This window comes from Aplysia californica, unplaced genomic scaffold (genome assembly GCF_000002075.1).
Source record: "Aplysia californica isolate F4 #8 unplaced genomic scaffold, AplCal3.0 scaffold00181, whole genome shotgun sequence".
Lineage (NCBI taxonomy): Eukaryota > Metazoa > Mollusca > Gastropoda > Aplysiida > Aplysiidae > Aplysia > Aplysia californica.
Window position 1 is genome coordinate 966679 of NW_004797451.1, and position 18910 is coordinate 985588.

An 18910-nucleotide genomic window follows, 5' to 3' on the forward strand; every position below is an offset into this window, starting at 1 on the left:
TTGAATCTCAAAAAATGTTGTTTTTTAAGTTTCAGTTGGTAAGAGTTCTACGGCGCTCACAACAGGGATATGTCTAGAGTTTTAGTCAGAACACAATGTACTGTTTATGTATTACTTTTGTATTTGTATAGTGCTCAGAGTCTGTTTGCTTTAATCAGGGTTGAGCGTTTTATAAATGTCATATACAGACTAGCACGCACACAGTGAAATCAGCAGGATGTGAAAATCTTTTCTTTATGAATGAATTTTGCAACGGATGTGTAACATTTGAAAAAGGTTTTTTTTCCGTTTAAAAGGTCTCCTATAGTTGATAAAGAAATTGACATTAACTTTACCTTCTTTATGTTGTGATTGTTAAGAAAAAAAGACTATAAATTTATTTCTCAAACATATCTTCAGGCTTAAAATAAATTGATTTTTCATTAAGGGGAAGAAAGAGTATGTTTCTTGTTGTTATTTAATATGTTTACTTCAAAAACAATAATAATATATACATAAACATGCTCTCTCTCTCTCTTTCTCTCTCTCTCTCTCTCTCTCTCTCTCTCTCTCTCTCTCTCTCTCTCTCTCACACACACACACACACACACACACACACACACACACACACTCACTCACACACACACACACCTACTCTCTCCATCTTCTCTCCTCTTTCCTCCCTGATCAAACACATACAAATACACACACCTATTATTAAATATGTAACAGTGTCTTGATCTAGTTTCCCTGTGTCTCTGTGTAGGCAAATGTCCAGAGAACAGCTCAACACACTGACCAGCCGGGCGGGGAGCTGCGAGCAGTTCATCCAGTACCAGTGCACTAACTCTCCCATCAAGTACGCCATCGGCACAACTGTGTCTGATCAACTGTGGTTGTTTTGTCCATTTCACCCTTAGAAATTTCTGTTTTCTAACCTCATACCTTTGCTATTGCTAGAAAATTGATTGCAGGTTAGCTCTGTGTAGCCTACCTCGTTGATAGAGTAAGTTAAAAATATTTTTTCCTTGTGACAGCTGTAATATACAAACAGGACACATTTTTCAGTCTAAGAACGTTATTAGCAAATTTTGTTAAGGCTATATATTTTAGCAACAGTCACTGTCTATGAAATCAAAACAATTTTTTTGTACAAGAAATAAATGTATTTCATTTTCAAAAGCTTTTTTGTACTCCCATTTCACTAATTACCCGAAACAGGTTGTAGTTCTTTTTCCTGAACTTTCCTTGATGGTTTGATACTCCTGCATTATCCTTCATTAACTAAGGAATATAAGCCAGATATGGTTCTGTCCCCTTTCTTATTCATGGTTATTTCCCTTCCCTGATCTTTCCGTTCTGTTGAATGATCCTGTTGATTTTGACAGAGAACTCAGCTCAACGAGTCACCCCACCCCATGGAAGGGATATTATTCTTTTTCTAATCACGAGGATCATCACCACTAGGTTTCTTCCCTTCGTGGTGTCATTTTTAAAAAAGATTTTCCTTTCATCCTCATGTTATAACAGCAGAGAGGAGGTGGTTGGAGGGCATCACTGGTAGCTCCTACTTCTTTTTTGTCCCTCTGTTGTTTCTAATTTGCTTTTTCCTCACACTGAAAGTTATTATCATCTTTTTAATGTGTCTATACGTGCTTCTCTTTTCTCAAACAAAAAAATTAGCAGATATAGCTGAACTTTCTTTTATGGCCACCTGTCTAAAACATTCACCTATACAAATGACTACTTCCCATATCCCCCTTGCATTTTTTTCTATTGTAATAACATTGTCCAAGACGTCCAGCTGTCAAAGATAAATATGCTGATGGCCATCTTGGACAATCTTAACTCTAATTAAAACTGCAGAAACTGCCCAATTAGGAAAGAAAGTGAGATAATTTGGGTTCTTTTCATGCTACATTCATCTGACTCATGCTCTGTCCCTAACCTTCAGATTGAGCACCAAGACGTGGTTCAAGGCCACAAACGGTGAGATCGTGGACTACATCGGCTCCCACCACTCGGGGTTCTGTGAGTGTCCGGCCCAGTCTGGGTGTGAGGGAGAGAACTGTTACTGTGACCTCAGTGAGTTGATGGTAGAGTGTTGTGGAATAACATTGAATCACTGTCAGAATACTGTTTAGGCCTATGTATCTGGCATTAACACTATTGGTAACAAAATTGTTAATCCATAGCACATGCATGTGACTATGGATCTGTTTAGGTTGGAAAACAAGGTCAATATTTTCAGTACTTTTGGCATGGAAGCTCATGGTCATGAAAGAATTTGACTGCCCAGCATAAGACTCCATCATACATCACTTTTCCAAATGACGTTTGGCAGAGCCATTCACTAAGCAGTCAATTTCTATTCAGGGTTCACTTTTTTAATACTGGTAAACTTGTATATTCTTTTATGTTTCAATTGCAGACAGAGGACGGCCTTACACAGACAAAGGGTACAACAGAGAACGCCGCCAGCTACCACTTATGGAAATGACGTTTATACAGAACAAGAAAGGAATGGCAGCAATGACATTGGGTCCTCTCAAATGCTGGGGAAGCTGTGAGTGTCTTTTGAAAAATCCTTAACCCTCCAAGTGTCGCTAGCCTGTGTATCAGGAGAAATTACATGATTTAACCCTACTATTATTATGTTGGAAAATGCCTGACACAGGCAAACCAAGCACAAAAAAACTATATATTTTCAAAAATTAGAAAGAAAATAGGAAGTAGATCTCATTTGGGAAGGAGTTGTAAATGTTTCATAGTATAAGGAACGAGATAATAAATGACCTGAAACAGTGACTCAAATTACACTAGGAGGGTAATGAAGTGGTCTTGAAGAGCTGTGGTCTTTTGCTCCTTAACTGGAACGTTTATTTACACCTTTAATAGATGAGTGTGCTATTACCCTCTGTTGGAATATGGACAATAAATGAAATGGTCTTATCAACTGTACATAGACCACTGTTCAGCATGAGGTGGAGAAATAAACTAGACACTTTTTAAAAATGAATTTGGCCAAGTTTTCAGTTGTAGGCCTACTAAGCCCAAAATTTTGAACATTTTTTTATCGTAGGTTTTAATATGTGGTATGGTTGCATGTGCTGAAGAAATATTTTGTTGAAATTCAAGTTCTTTGTTGAAAAAAGCAAGAAGGAAACAACGTAGGTATTAATTAATTTTTTTTTTATGAAACAGATTTTTCTCTCTCCTTTTAAAAATGATAGTAAAATAATTCTGTTTTTTCTGAGCCAGTGTCTCAGCCGTCATCTCGCTCGATCACCATCACCCGGAGCGAGAGTTTTGTACGTCTTCAGCCATGGACGTCCGGAGACTTGAGGTTCAACTTCAAGACACATCAGACAGAGTCCGTGCTACTCTACCACAGCAGTGGGGAGCAGGAGAGGGGGGAGAACGCTGATGGGGCTAATAAGTTTTATGTGAAGATTATTTCTGGTAAGTTGAATATTTATTATAAACCTCTTTAGATATGTGTAGGCCTACGTATTTTCTAAACAAAGTTGGTTTTTGAGGAAAAAATACCAGTATTATTGATGGGGGTTAAAGGAATTCTTATTATTTTGTTGGAGTTATTCTCTTTAATTTTCAAAGAGAAATGATTAGTGTTTTTTTTAAATTAATTTTTTAGTTTTTTTTACATTTTCCCTTTTATGTTGAGATTTCAAATATTTGGCTGAGAAACAAAGAGCTGTTTCCAGGGATTTGACTGAGTTTGTTTCCAGCTGTTTTGAGTAAAAGTGGAAAATTATGAGATTGTTTAAGAAATTTGCTCTAGATCTAGATAGGCTCTGTGAAACAAACAGTAATTATTTTTTGTCTTATGTGTCTGTCTAGACTGATGTATGTTCATGTTATGCATACAGTATTTATTATGTTTCATTCTTTCGTTGTTGATTGAATACCTTTAAAGATCCCTCTTTTCCTTGTGATCTTGAAAATTTTGGAATGCTCCTGTGCTCTTATGAATGCTGTCCGTTATGATTAAGTATTACGTTTTCTCCCTATGAAAAAAGGTATATGTACTACCTGTACTATTTCACAAAGGAAACTCTTTTCTTCAAGAACACAAAATGTTTTCTTTGAAATATTAGGCCTACTGCTTGTGTGTCATTTATAATTTATGCTGTTACACGGAAGTCTCTCCTGTAAAATGTGAATGTTTTATGTGATGTGGGCCAATGGCCTTAACACTGGATGAAATACCTACATATCTATCTACTTTTTTCCCAGCAAACGAAGTCAAATTTTACATCAGGATCGGGGATTCTATCATATCAAGAACATTGTCAGCACTGAATCCACTGGATAAGGGTGACTGGCATTCTATTTCTATTGAGCACGATCCTTACAATGTGAGGCTAAGCTTGGACTCAACAAAAATCATCGTAGAACTCGAAAAAAAGACAAACGCTGTGGAGTTTTCCGGTGTGCTCTACCTGGGAGGATTAACTGACAAGTGAGTTTTTGTTTGGAAAAGAGAGGAAACATTCATCTGTGACTGTCTGTTCACCGTCGTAAAACGATTCATTTCTGGCAAGAAGAGAAATATTATATGACTTCACATTTGCAGTGTTCTATACCATCCACTTTTCATTTCAATACCTAAAGAAAATGTAATGATAAAAATGTATGTCAAGATCAGATTTTACAATCTCTAGAATTTGCAGTTCATCAACATCAAACATCAGTGTCTTATATTAGTGGAATGTTCAACACAGTGAAAAAAAACATTGCGCAAAGCTGTTCTTACAGGAATGAAGAGCTTTGTTATTTTCTCTGTCTTCTCTGTCTTTTGTTTAGATCACAATTGAGATCTTTTATCTTTGCTGATTTTGAATACTTGACCACAAAACATGAGATGTAATCAGAAATTTTTGTGTGATTTTGTTTTAATTCTTTTCTTTAACAAAGTACAAATTGGGCTTTTTTGTGATTTCTGTACTTTTAAAACTCTGTCCTCAGGATTGACGACCATGTTGTGAAAGGGGTTCCGGGCTTCACGGGCTGTCTGTACGGCTTTGTCTACAATGACCAGTCGATAGATCTACAGGACAAGATAGATGCGAGGTAAAAGAGCAATCTGGAGATAAACTCATTCACTATGTAATTTTCTACCTTCCTGGGGAATATGTTTAGTTTTGTTCGCCAATTTATCAATTTGTTTAGGAAAGCACTTAAATTGTAGCAAAAGAAAGGAAAATGAAAGAGTAATGTGGAAAAGCTGAACATTTTTAGATCAAATCATGAATATTATGTGAGAAACTCTGGATTTTCTCTCTCTCTCTCTTCAATGCCGACAGCACACAGGAACTCAACATTCGCTCGGGGGGTCTTTGAAAAAGGCTGAACGTGGGTCACTGAAATGTCCCAACAAACGTGTTCTGGCACGATACTTGGTGGGACATTTCAGGAACACATAGTCCATAGTCTCGTCCTCCTCCCTGCAGGCTCAACTGGATGGATCTGGGTGGTCCGGTGGTGCAATTTTGTGTAGATATGATTTCAGCTTGGGTGATTTTCCACCAGTTCCCATTGAAACTCTGGATTGGAATAGTTTGAGTATTTATAGGGGCATACGGTCGAGTCGATGATACAGTTCATAGTAGTGATGAGAAAGATGCTACCTCAATCAGTTGACTCATCTTAGTGAATGAATTAATTTATAAGGTTTTACACCGCCACCCACACAATTTAGATCACTTAGAAGCAGGCCACTAGGACCCTGAATGTTTAAGGCCAACCTTGGCTGAATGGGATAAAAAACTTTCCTGAAATCTAATGGAGATTTTCAATAAAGACTTCTCACTTGGGAATCAAACTCATATCTTCCACATGCAGTGAGGAAAAGTTTACCAGCTACACCACAGACACCAGTACCGTTGTTGGTTATGTGTTAATTGATAAATCTTCAGTTAAAACACGCATGCGCTCATATGACCTTATGCAGTTGCGAACGCCATAAAACATTTACACCACCGCCCCCTAAATATATTTTTAAAAGACATGCATCGTAGCATTTGGTTGTTGGAATGTTTTGAGTTTACATAATCCTGGGACTTTGAACTGCTTCAGGTGTAGTAAATTTCATAAAGGTTATGCTTTACATTTCCCTTTTTGTGCACAAAGGAGAGTCATTCTATATAATGCATGAACTGATTTCTGTGAAAGAAATATAGTCGATCTGGTCTATACTGCCGAAAGCTGACAAAACGCCTTTTCTTATTCATAGCAATTTAGAGAAAAAGAGTTTTTTGTTGGCATAACCATTTTTAAAAAGCGTTCTTCCAAAACTTGAATTCTGATTAATTTAAAAACTAGTCATAGTTTTACTTTGATTTTTTTCACACAAGTAGGGTAACTGATCATGCTTTTGATTTAGCAAATAAAACATTTGGGCGCCAAATTTTTTAAAAGGCATTTTGTCAGCTTACAGCAGTAACAGTCAGTCCAGATCACAGAGAAAAGGGACCCCCACAGTGACCACAGATGTTGTGCGATGCACCAAATCAAGCAGTTGGAAATGGAGAGAGGGCCCAACTTTACTTTTATCCTTTTTTTTTCTTTTTCCCAGCATGGGCGGAGTCTCCAAAAACTGCATGTCGTCGTGTTGGCCCAACCCGTGTCAGAACGGCGGTGTGTGCGAGGAGAGGTGGGGAGACTACCGGTGCGTGTGTCACGACCCCTGGGCACATATAGGGGACAACTGTGAACAGGGTGAGTCATCCTTACAGTTTCTTAAAGTCGATCAGTTTTATTTTTCTTTGATTAGAGGGTGAAAATTAAGAGGAAGACCAAGAGTGGATGCATACTTGGGACAGCTGTGAACAAGATGAGTCAGCAATTTAATGTTTCTTTGATTAGAGGATGAGAATAAGAGGAAGACCAAGAGTGGAGGCGAACGTGGGACAGCTGTGAACAAGATGAGTCAGCAGTTTAATGCTTTTTTATTAGAAGATGAAAATAAGAGGAAGACCAAGAGTGGAGGCGTACTTGGGAGGGCTGTGAACAAGATGAGTCAGCAGTTTAATGCTTTTTTATTAGAGGATGAAAATAGAGGAAGACCAAGAGTGGAGGTGTACTTGGGACAGCTGTGAACAAGACGGCCAGTTTGTTTTCTCACCAAGTCAGTTAAGTTTTGTAGAATGAAAACAGGAGGAAAATCAAGAACAGAATGGAACTGTAATATAATATTAGCAACAGACAAGAAGAAAGAAGAAAAAAATGACAAGTGATTTATGTAGGGGTTTAATACACAAACATTTGCTGTAGGTACACCCCCATTCCCAAACCACCCTAAAAAAAAAAACAGTACTGAAAGGAAAATGCATTAAACAAAAGTGCTCATAATTATCATGATGAAAATGATGATAATAATAATAATGATAATAATAATAATAATAATAATAATAATGATAATGATAATAATAATAATAGTAGTAGGAGTCATTATAATAATGTAGATCATTCTTATAGCACCCACTCTCATATGAACACAGCTCTGTGCACTTTACTCAATAAATGTTTTTTTTCTCCCCCAGATCTAAATCAAGACTCTGCTACGTTCGGAGGGCTGCCATTTTCTTACTTAGTGTTTGACGTAACTAACTCTAAAAATATCCTGGACGGCACAGTTGTACTCAGCTTCAGAACTCTGCTGACAGAGGCTTTGCTCATGTACGTGCACGACCACAAAGGGAACTTTGTGCAGCTGGAGCTCAGCGATGCCAAGACTGTCACTGTCAGCTACAGCAACTACAACCAGATAGTCAGGGACTCCGTCACCACGAATGGTACATTTTCTTACCTGGTTTTTTTTCCACTTCTTCTTTTTTACCTGTTTTTTTCCACTTCTTCTTTCTTAAGTTAACTGTTTTCTCTCTTAGCTTTATGCTTTTTTTTCCCCACTTAAGCTTTCTCATCTGTCTTTTTTTAAAATTCAAATTATGCCTTCTTTTCACTATTGTTTTTTCAATTATTCCCTCTTTTCATGTTTAATCCATGTGTTGTCGGCAAGCTGTCAAGTACAACACTCGGCACATGGGTTACAAAAGGGTTAAGTATAGTGTTAAAAGTTATTGAGGTTCAAACCACCATCCATTCATTCACTCTTCATCTCATCATGAGTGTAGATCTGATTTTTATTGATTTTATATTTTGTGATCTGGTGCTATAGTGAAATATCTTAAACTAGTAGACAAGAAATTGGGTGATTTCCCCCCTTTAGCTGCCTTCCCGGTCATCTCTGGTTGCCTCATGCATCTCAAGACTAGGGAGTCTCGGAGTCTGAGTAAGTCTAAAATCTGGTGCTGTATTTTCAGTGCCGCTCAACGACGGTGAGTGGAAGCAGGTGGTGGCCGAGAACTACTACAACTTCACCCGTCTCATGGTGCTGGGGTCGTCGAAGGTCATAGAAGTACGACGGGGAAGGATACAAAGTTATTCTCTCGACCCGTACTATGGAAGCATATACCAACGTAAGATTGTTACACATACTATCTCTTGACCATTGTCATGGAAGCATTTTAAAAAGTTATTAGTGTTGGCACTTACACTCTTAATAAAACTAAATTATCAGTGTAAGACAGTGGCTGTCTCTAACACTGTTTTGTGGAAGTATATATCAACAAAAGGTTGTCAAGCAACATCATGTTCCCTCTTTTCTGACTTATGATTGGTCTTAGCATACCTGCATCTGTGATAAGTAAGAGGCTTTTTAATTTTAATCAAGAATGAACACAAAGTTTTTGTCTGGACCCTTTATCCCGGAAGTTTATATTAAAGTAGGATTATGTATTACATGAACTGCTTCTTCCAGTTTAGATTGGTGTTAGCTTTCCTCCTTCTGTGATAAGTAGTTAGCTTTTTGTTAAAACAGTTTCTGTTCGTTCAAATAAAGCCACATATCTAATGTATTCTCATTGCTGTTATCCCAAAATAGGTTGAGAAAAAAAGAAGTGTGTACAAAACGTAGCTTAAAATGTCTCTTAAAATATGTATTACATAGTTTGCATTGATTGTGATGCTTAGAGAAGTTTGATGAAGACTTGCAGGTTGAATACAAAGCTCTATGATATCATTGTTGCTTTTCAGCTGATTGTATTTTCATTTTTATCGGTAGTTCTATAGCATGTCTCATTACCAATAGTCTTGTGTGATTTATACAACTCATTTTAATTGTTGATCCTACCACATTTTCTGTTGTTGCTATTGCTAATATATAGTCATTGTTGTAGTTGATAAAGGCAATGATCCGACACCTATTCAGATTTCTCTCTGCTGCTCAACGCCATGAAGTGAAATGTGTATGTTCCGCTGTTAATAGATCTGTCAGAAAAGCACTTTGCCCTTTACCCATGACTCGTCTCCATCTCCCACACTCATAGAGATGGTATTCATCATATCTTTCCATCTCCTAACTCTACAAGGGGCACACCAAAAGTTTTTTCCCTGACCATGAAGGAATAAAGGTAGATAGCTGTGTAGTGGCCTCAAACAGTTACACTTTTTTGCCATCGGTGTAAGACCTTGAAAATAGAAGACCCTCTCATTGTCAGAAAACCAGCCCTCTACCGCTTCTTTGACCTCATTATCACTTTCAAAATGCCTTCCTTTAAAATCCTTTTTCAGTTTGGGGAATAAAAAAAGTAGGATGGGGCTAAATCTGGAGAATAGGGTGGATATGGCAAAATTTCATAGCCACATTCCCGCGCAGTTTTGGCAGCCTTTCTTGGAGTGTGTGCTGGCGCATTCCCGTGAAGCAGCAAAATGCTTTTTCGGATCTTTCCGGTGCATTTCCTCTGCGTTTTTCTTTAATAGCCTCTCATAATTTTTTTACCTGGTTAGAATAATGGTCTCCGGTGATCGTATGTCCATTTTCAAGATAAACTGTCATAATCACTCCATTTTGGTCCCCCCAAAAATGATAGCATCACTTTTCTACTTGATGGCTGCACTTTTGCTTTCTTTGGTGTGGGAGATGAGGTGATTTCCACTGCATTGATGCAGATTTTGACTCTGGATCGAAGTGGTGGACCCATGTCTCATCCATGGTAAGAAGTCTTTTAAAAAAAATTAGTTTCATGTTGTTACTTGCCTTGCAAGAACAAAAACTTCATTACTGCCCTCTACTCAATTTTCTACATTTATATGTTGAAACTGGAGAACAACATACCCTTGTTCGCTTACTGTATGTTGGTGCTAAAACCTGAGATCGGAAATTTTCCAAAATTTACATGCAATCTAGGAAGATAATTTTTGGCTTTCACCTCAAATTTCAGCTTTCTACCTTTATTCCTTCATGGTCAGGTAAAAAACCTTTGGTATGCCCCTCGTAAAGGTTGCTCCATCTATCCACACTTAAACCCATTTACACTTGGTATCTTTACATCTCCTAGCACGAAAGCTTTCTCCGTTCATCCACGCTTATGTTCTTTACACACTTCATCTTTCCATCCCCCACAATCACAGAGACGGTTTTCATCGCACGACCAGCACTGATGCCTGCTCCGTTCATTCATGCTTACATCGGAGGGGTCAAGGACGGTGCGTCTGCTACAGCACCGCTGGTCGGTTGTGTCAGGGGAATGAGGATCGGAGACTACGTCTTCCATCTCTCTCAGACGGCTGCGGAGTTGGGCAATGATACATGTACGTACTGTATGTTGTTATGACTGGAAGAAATATGTATAACTCTATTTGGCTATGTGTGCGATAGACGATGGAATGGGTGGTTGATGGGTGCTCTGGTATTTTTTTGCTCCATCTTTCCTATCAAACATCTATCGTCATCATCTCTCCTCCGTCTTTTATTTGTGCTTTACTCTTTTGAAACACCTCTAATCTTCAGCACTTATATGATCTATTTGTGTTGCGAGTGCAGTAAAACTCTTACTAAAACCCCCCTAAAAATTTAACAAGATGTTGGAGTTACTCTTTGTCTTGTAACCATGATTTTGTAAAATCACTGGTCACCTCTAACCACCAACATGTTCCCTCCCTGTGTCCATGCAGTGGTCTCAGACAAGTGTGAGAAGGGCTGCGACGAGGACACCTGCCACAACAACGGCTTCTGCGAGGAGCGCTGGAGAGACGGACAGTTCCATTGTGACTGTGCCGACAACGGATTCTCCGGACACAGATGTGAAATAGGTATACAATTTGTTGAACATTTTATGATGTAAGCATGATTTATTTCATTTTTTAGGCAGACTCAGCTTCAGCTCTGCCAGTCAGATGATTAAAAACCAGTTGAAATTGTCAAAGACAGCGAGTGGGCGGTTGGCGGGTGCTCTGGTGTGGTTTGCTCCTTCTTTCCTATCAAACATCTATCATCTTTATCTCCCCTCCTTCTTTTTTGTGTTTGTTACTCCTTAGTAACATCTCTAATCTTCGGCACTTATATGACCTTATTGTGTTGCAAGTGCCGTAAAACTCTTATGGAAAAAAAAGACAGCGACCCAATGTCAAGGAGAAAAGTGGCTGTCTTAGAAAGGTGGTATTGTGTGAGCACTGATCTCCTACCCAAGCTTGTGTGTTAAAGGTGAATGTGTAGAAATATCAATTAGTATGAGCATACAATATGGCATGTGCAGTCTACATTGTGAAGCTGACCTACTGTTTATGTGCTTTCAAAGTTTCACACGTTTATCAACAGCAGTTGACTAGTTTTTATGATATTAATAATAATAGATAGTAAATAGCATTTACATAGTGCATACCCCCGCTCAACAGCAAGCTCTGTGTGCTTTACATTATATTATTACCCCAGCAGACCATAAAACACTCTGAAACATTCTCAGCTTCCCGGGAAGGATACAGTGCAAGCAGCTGATTAAGCGCCCAAAAACTAAAAAACTGACAAGATCTTTTGTTGTCTAAAGCTTGGTACCCATTCTCACGTGGGTGAAGTGAGGAAAATTCATGTAAAGTGCCTTTCCCAAGGACACAATGACGGGCCCCTGACAGGATTTTTGCCCATGACCTTACAGTGGTGAGTCCGAGAGCCTAACCACTAGGCCACCGACACCACCACTCGTTCATTTGAACATACAGTCGGACCTACTCTTATAGTCACCTGTCCAAGTGATTCATTTATACTGACGGCCACTTCCCACTTTCCTTCTTGCATTTTTTTCTTCTATAAAGACATTACCCTAGATGTTCTCATGTCTGAAAAAACACTTATCTCCTCCACAATGGCTGGCTGTCTTGAACAATTTCAACTTTATGTGTTTTTTTCTCTGCGAGGTTAACCCACTGATTATTTACAATTTAAATGTCCTGCGCGTATTTGTAGCAGTTTTCTAAGTGATACACTCATACAGGTTGACACAATGATATATCAATTGTACATTGTGAGGCTGACAGTGTAAGCATTGAGTCACTGGAGAGTGGGTGCTATAGAAGTGATCGTTTTTATTATTATTATTATTTTTATTAATATTTTTTTTATTATTATTATTATTATTATTATTATTATAATAATCATACCATTTATGTGCATTCAAAATTTCCAGTTCATATTAAAATGGCAATCGTGTGTTCTGATGTGGTCCTCTGTAGAGCCCTCGGTAGAAGTGTACGGCAATACGGTCGTGCGACACGCGTTTGTGCTGCCCGTGATGGACCAGTACAGCCTCAGCGAGAGCCTGACCTTCCGCTTCAAGGCCAACCCCATCTCGGAGGTCGCTGACCCTATGATCATGGCTTACATCACAAGCTCGCAGTGAGTGGCTCACATCAAGTGTTTTATAATACCTTAGAAGGAGACAAATAACATGATCACAGCTCATGTCCAGTGATTTATTATACCTTCGAAGGAGACAAATAACATGATCACAGCTCACATCAAGTGATTTATTATACCTTAGAAGGAGACGAATAATATGATTATAGCAGCATGCATAAAGTAAAAATGATCACAGCATAAATCACAAGCTCTCGGTAGAGTTGGCCAATTTTCTTACAATGGTTTGCCTGTTTTATTTTTTGAGACTATTGAGAGACTTTGACTTTCCCCCCAGGTCCAAAGATTACATCATGGCAAGACTTGACCCTTCTGGGAGTGTGATGTTGGAGACAAACCAAGGAATCGGGATCTGTGAGTAACGCACTTTGTGTTTTTTGCCTTTCATTTAAGAAAGTAAACTACCGTATATCGCCATGAATAGGTTGTATGGATGGATAAGATGCAGGCACACTTGAGAGCAAAAACTTTTGTATAAATCAAATGTTCGTTGGATAAAATGCACCAACTTTTTCATGGCACTCACCATCACTATAGTGGATTTTTTATTAATAACCACACTTCAAAACAAAACAAATTTAGGTTGTTGTTTTTTTATAACTTGTTTTTAGTCAGCCATCTTAACTCTAGATATACTACAGAGCAACAAGGAACAGCCATTTTGTTTTAAGGTGATGATGTCCAGATTTTGTGGCATCATTTGCGTTCATTGTTTGCAAATTGAGGAGATTTTTGTAAGTATACAATTAAAAAGGAAAAAGAAGAGACTGGGGAGTGAATGAAGCTCTACATGAATCACTGAAAATGTGTAAATAAGCTCCAAAAAAAGAACAAATACTAATGAGAAAAAAGTGTTACGTTTTGCCCATTTTCTTTTCTCAGATCGAATCAAAGTCACTGGCAAGTTTGCGGACGGAAAACCTCACGACTTTGTCTACATCCGGGAAGGTTCGAACATGTACCTTAAGGTCAGTTTATTAAACAACTGTTTTGCCCATCATAGACTTTTCCAATGTGAGGAAGGCTACTTCCACAACCGTTGATGTCCAAAAACTCATTTGCTGTAAATTTCTGTTTGAAGTGTGTCACTAATTTCTGAATTTTGTAAGCTTAATGTTGCTAATTTTATCATTTCTTAAGCTTAACGTTGCTAATTTCTTAAGTTTTTAAAGCTTAGCATTGCCATGTACAGGGCTTATCATGGGCCAACATACATTTTTCTTTAATTGATCAGTATTCCTGAATAATTTGCTTACATTCAGCTGAGATGTTTTTGTAATTGTGTCGAGAAACTTTCAGGTAATTCCTCCTGCTTCTTGTTGCTTTGGGACACATTTCACATTCCACCGTAGACTTGACTGTGTGTAAAGTTAGGATGGTAGAGTGTGCACAGAACATACAAGTATTTATTAAGTTGCATATTTATAAGTGAAGGAATGCAAGCCATAGAGCAATTTGCAAATTAAACTTTTTAGTTACTTTTCTAAAAATGCACAACTGCACCTTAGGAATCAAAATCGTGCATGGCATTATTTGCATGGCTTAGAGGTGGTGTGTTTGATAATGATGTAGAACTCACACATCCATTCTCTATTCCCTGAAAGTAAACACTGTGTCTCTCAGGAGTTGAGTTCTGTGTCGACGTATTGTGCATAGTGGCATGCTGTAACTCTGAGAACAATTCCGAATGATTCAAACTGAATTATATCTGTTGTAGAGACTGGTGCAAGTCCTCTTTTTTTACTGTAGTTTTTCCTGTGTGTCTCCACTCCCATTTCGTCGTGTCAGTCGAGAGCTTTCAGATTTTCAAACGTGCTCCAAAAACTGCAGAGATAGAATGTTTTATCATTTACAATGTTTCAACCAAATACATTTATTTTAGAAGACTACTTGATGTGGTGTTTTTGCAGAGGCTGTACCTTTCCTGATGCAGCATTGTTTAAGCACTTTGTCTCCTTTGCCATAAATAGCAGTTCTGACAATCACATTGTAAGATTTTTAAATCACAGAAGTTTTTGGAGCATGAAAGTAGATGCTTTTTAGTGTCTTTTCAAGTAGAAACTGAAATTGACAGGGTTTAGGGATTAGAGACAGTAGACAGGCGGTGGGGGGGTGGTTAAATCTGTGTTGTGTCTAGTGTTCTATTACTCTCGAACAGCATGAATACAATGGAGGAGAAATACTTGAGTGTGGTGCACCCTCTCCAAGCAGAGCAGTTAGAGCCAGAATGGACAAAATTTCTCAGCATTTCAGCACGGGACGGTGTCGCAGAACGTTGCTCAAAGGAAAATCTCTTTGTTAGCTTTGTTATATTACTATGCTTCTGTGGGTATCTGATGAAGCATTGCGTGAAGGGAAGTTCCTTCTTTAGTTTTGTTTTATTGCTATGCTCCTGTGTGTGTGAAGGCAATGACTCATAGATGTGTCCCTGATGAGTTACCGAGTTCCTTCTCCGAGACCACCCGAGGGAAAACTTGTCTAACCTGTACTTTATCTTTGCATGCTGTCATTATGTCCATCAGGTGAAACCTCTAGATCCTTATGGAAATGTGATAGTAAGTACATGTCATCATGATTGTCACGGTATTCATGCCAGCTTTTGGTCGCTTTGCTTTCAAATCTTCAGGCTGCTCATTTTTCAACTTCGTATCTATTTAGCCATTTCCATATAGCTCTTTCCACATAGCCATTTCCATATAGCTCTTTCCACTTAGAGTCATTTCCATTTAGCTGTTTCCACTACACAGTTTTTTTACTTTTTTCTTGGCATTTCTAGAGTCCTTTTCACTACATTTTTTATACTGCTTTTAGCAAAACTATTTGTTATGGCTTTAGATTTTGGGGGTTTTAGTTTGATCCTTATGTTGTTCACTCAGTGAAAAAACTGTTAAAATTTGGGTAGAGATAAGATTGAGAAAATCACCAAAAGTTTGCATTTACAACTTCAGTAGGCCTATAGGAAATATTTACCTTTTTTTTTCAGTGCAGACACTTGCGCTTTTTTGAGGGCTGTTTTGTGTTCCAATTTTTGTTTCCTTCAATGTTCATAAGTGTGTCACAAATGACTGTTGTCAGTGACAATGCATGTGTTTATGCTCGTTTAAGTCAGTTAGAATCCTCTGTTAATGTCTGTATGAGTTGCTCATATTCATTATACTATAGTATCATGGGAACATGTAACTGACCATGCATCATTTGAGATAACAAATCAGATATTATGAGTAAGGAAAAACAGCCCACTAGGTGCAATTCAGTCATTTATAAGATATTATCATATAATAAAAATTAATAAACAATTTTTAGTAAAGGCAGGGGGTGGGCATGGGGGTGGTAATCTGTTGTTGTAAAATTGACTTTGTTCCTATGAAGAATCCTGCGTAGGGACAGGCTTAACTCAGTAGTTATAGGGTGAACTCCTGTGGAGATAGGTTTAAACCGAGTAATGATCCAATAGGTTTAACTCCATTAGCGATAGGTTTAACCCCAGTTTAACCCCAGTAGTGAGAGATTTAACCCCAGTAGTGATAGGTTTAACTCCTTTAGTAACAGGTTTAACTCCAGTTTAACCCCAGCAGTAATAGGTTTAACCCCAGTAGTGATAGGTTTAACTCCTTTAGTAACAAGTTTAACTCCAGTTTAACCCCAGCAGTAAAAGGTTTAACCCCAGTAGTGACATGTTTAACTTTATTTGTAAAAGTATTAACACCAATAGCTGTGGTTAGACATTTGCTTTTTTTGTCCTGGATCAGTTCGGCTCTACTTACGTTCAACTGACATGTTTTCGTGAGCTAAATACAGGACTGTATATAATATCCATGTAGTGCTACTAGGTCTATAACATTTTTTAACAAAGGTGAAGACTTGAAGAAACACTTTGTCTTAATCAAGCCTAGAAGCTGTCTCACTCCTTTAACATAGTTTATAGATGCTGCATGGTTGAAGACATTTCTTCTTTTTCGCATAACTTCTGCGCTGTATTTGGTGGCCTCAAGACTATTCACAGGCCTGTACATTGTGTATTTAGAATGATGTGCGTACATCCACAGTATGTATTATTGCACGTTGTAGCCCTATCAGTGAATCCTGTACCACAAGTCTCAATTGTGTCCCATTTTTTAAATTTTAAATCCAGTGCGATTGTAGTTCACTTTTTTCTCTTGAAGTCTGAAGTAAGGATATCTTAATTTTCATTGTCATTGGTTTAAGTCTTACATTAATAATTCTTACATTAATACTTCAAGAAAGATCAATTACAGTTTTGATTTCAAATTGAATGTAATGTCATACCTAGAAGACTTTAAAACTTCTTTTAATAATTCCACCCCATCCACCCCCCTCCCCCGAAGAAAACCTCAGAAAGGTTGTATAATAGCCAAAACATATGTGATTTATTTTTGACATTTTGAGAAACGATCCTTTATCTTTCCTGAAATATTTAATGCAAATTCTGTTGTTTAGGCTTTTGTACAGCCTTTTTCTAATGGTTTTGTAAAAATTTTGGGCATCTTGCAGCTTCAGTCGTGTATCCAATAATGTTCACTGTATCCAGGCAAGTTGAATTATAAGATTTTGTCAAGCTGAGTGGTGTTAGTTTTACAGTGATGACTGCTACTTGATAGTTCTACTTTAGTCAATTAGGGTAAGAGAGAGAACAGTCTGTAGTTAAAGAATGAAAGCCTTGTGATTGTCAGACAAAATTTGAAAATGTTTTAGAATAGTTAGCTCAGTAAAGTTTTTTAAATGACATAATGGTCAAAGTTTAAACATGAGTCCTTAGATTAACTTGGAATTCTCCCATTGCAGTTGGAGAAAGCGTAGTGAAGCAAAATAAAACACTTCCATTCATCATTTGTGCAACTGCTAATAAGAATTGGTTCAGAGGTATTTTGATTTGTTTTTAAGATTATGAAGTAAAGGGAACAAAGGAAAAAGAAGAGATGTCAGTTTTTGGATAATTTGAGTCGTGACATGTGTTTATGCACCTCTTCTGCCTAAAAGTTGATTAGTCGCCCAATATCAGTTGGGAAAACATGGGCTGTTAAGTATTTCATTTTCATTTTTCTAGAAATATCTAATGGTCACATCCTTTATTCTTCCCTTGCGCCTTTCAAATGCTTTATGTTCACATTTAAGTAATTTGATCTTTTAAGGAGCAGGCTGCTTCAATTCAACATTCCTAATCAGGGGCAACCCGGGCTGTCTGATATACAACATCCCTGCAGACCAACTGAGATATTTGATCTGAAAACTTCCCCACCTGGGAATCGAACCCATTTCCTTTTTGTGCAGTGGTGAAGAGCTTAACCATTAACTCCCAGAGACCGGTGTAGACTGGGTGCTCAATGTTTTGGCTTAGTCTCCATCATTGCAGACCAAGCCGCTGACTTTTTGGTTTGTGTTTGTCTCTGGCAGGTGGACCGGATCAAAGAAGCAGACATCAACTATCCGGACTATCCCCTGAACAGCATCGACACAATCTACATCGGGGGATATGTACAAGATCACAACGATATTCAATACGTCTCAAACTTCTCTGGATGTATTTCAAGTAAGTTTTTTCACTTCAATATTATCTTTTCAGTGTGTTGTGTTTTAGCGCATATAAATGACTACTTGCACCGCATGCTTCCCAGGAAGTTGAGGTTGTTTCAGAATGCTCTCAGGTCTGCTGGGGTAATAATATAGATTTTGAAGCTCATAGAGCTTGCTGTTGAGAGGGGATTTGCGCTATACAAATGCTATTTATTATTATTTTAATATTACACATTCTGAGTTGAAGCAGCCTCACCCCTAAATGATTTGAATTGTGTTGATGGGGGGGGGGGGAATTAAAACCATTTACACTTACATTTTCAGGCTGGTATTGAGACTGAATGAGAGGTACTGTCCTCATATTCAGAAACTTGCTCTTAAAACATCTCAATGAAATGGTTCTTGTCATTCAGAGTGTTTTTGGAAGTTATTTTGGTATTCCCAAGAATTCTTTTTCAAAACAAAGAACAAATTTGTTCATAGGTCTTTCATAGGAAGCAAACTTAGGTGGGTGGTCACCTGAACTATAAATCTTTATTGCCCAGATGCTGACACATCAGCTTGGTGTTTTACCAAACACACACACATACACACACGCACGCACGCACACACACACACACACACACA

General features: G+C 38.0%; 1 protein-coding gene across 1 annotated transcript in view; it reads left to right on the top strand.

Annotated features, from left to right (window-relative positions):
• Positions 1 to 18910, top strand: part of LOC101853086 (contactin-associated protein-like 2) — a gene marked incomplete in the record, with an annotated part of 226156 nt that overhangs the window by 193690 nt on the left and 13556 nt on the right. The window contains 16 exon segments of the mRNA XM_035969774.1: positions 746 to 838; positions 1934 to 2064; positions 2411 to 2545; positions 3241 to 3441; positions 4237 to 4462; positions 4969 to 5073; positions 6578 to 6720; positions 7545 to 7796; positions 8325 to 8480; positions 10474 to 10653; positions 11017 to 11154; positions 12568 to 12730; positions 13029 to 13105; positions 13634 to 13719; positions 15274 to 15306; positions 18164 to 18299. Coding sequence (XP_035825667.1) covers positions 746 to 838; positions 1934 to 2064; positions 2411 to 2545; positions 3241 to 3441; positions 4237 to 4462; positions 4969 to 5073; positions 6578 to 6720; positions 7545 to 7796; positions 8325 to 8480; positions 10474 to 10653; positions 11017 to 11154; positions 12568 to 12730; positions 13029 to 13105; positions 13634 to 13719; positions 15274 to 15306; positions 18164 to 18299 — 2255 coding nt within the window.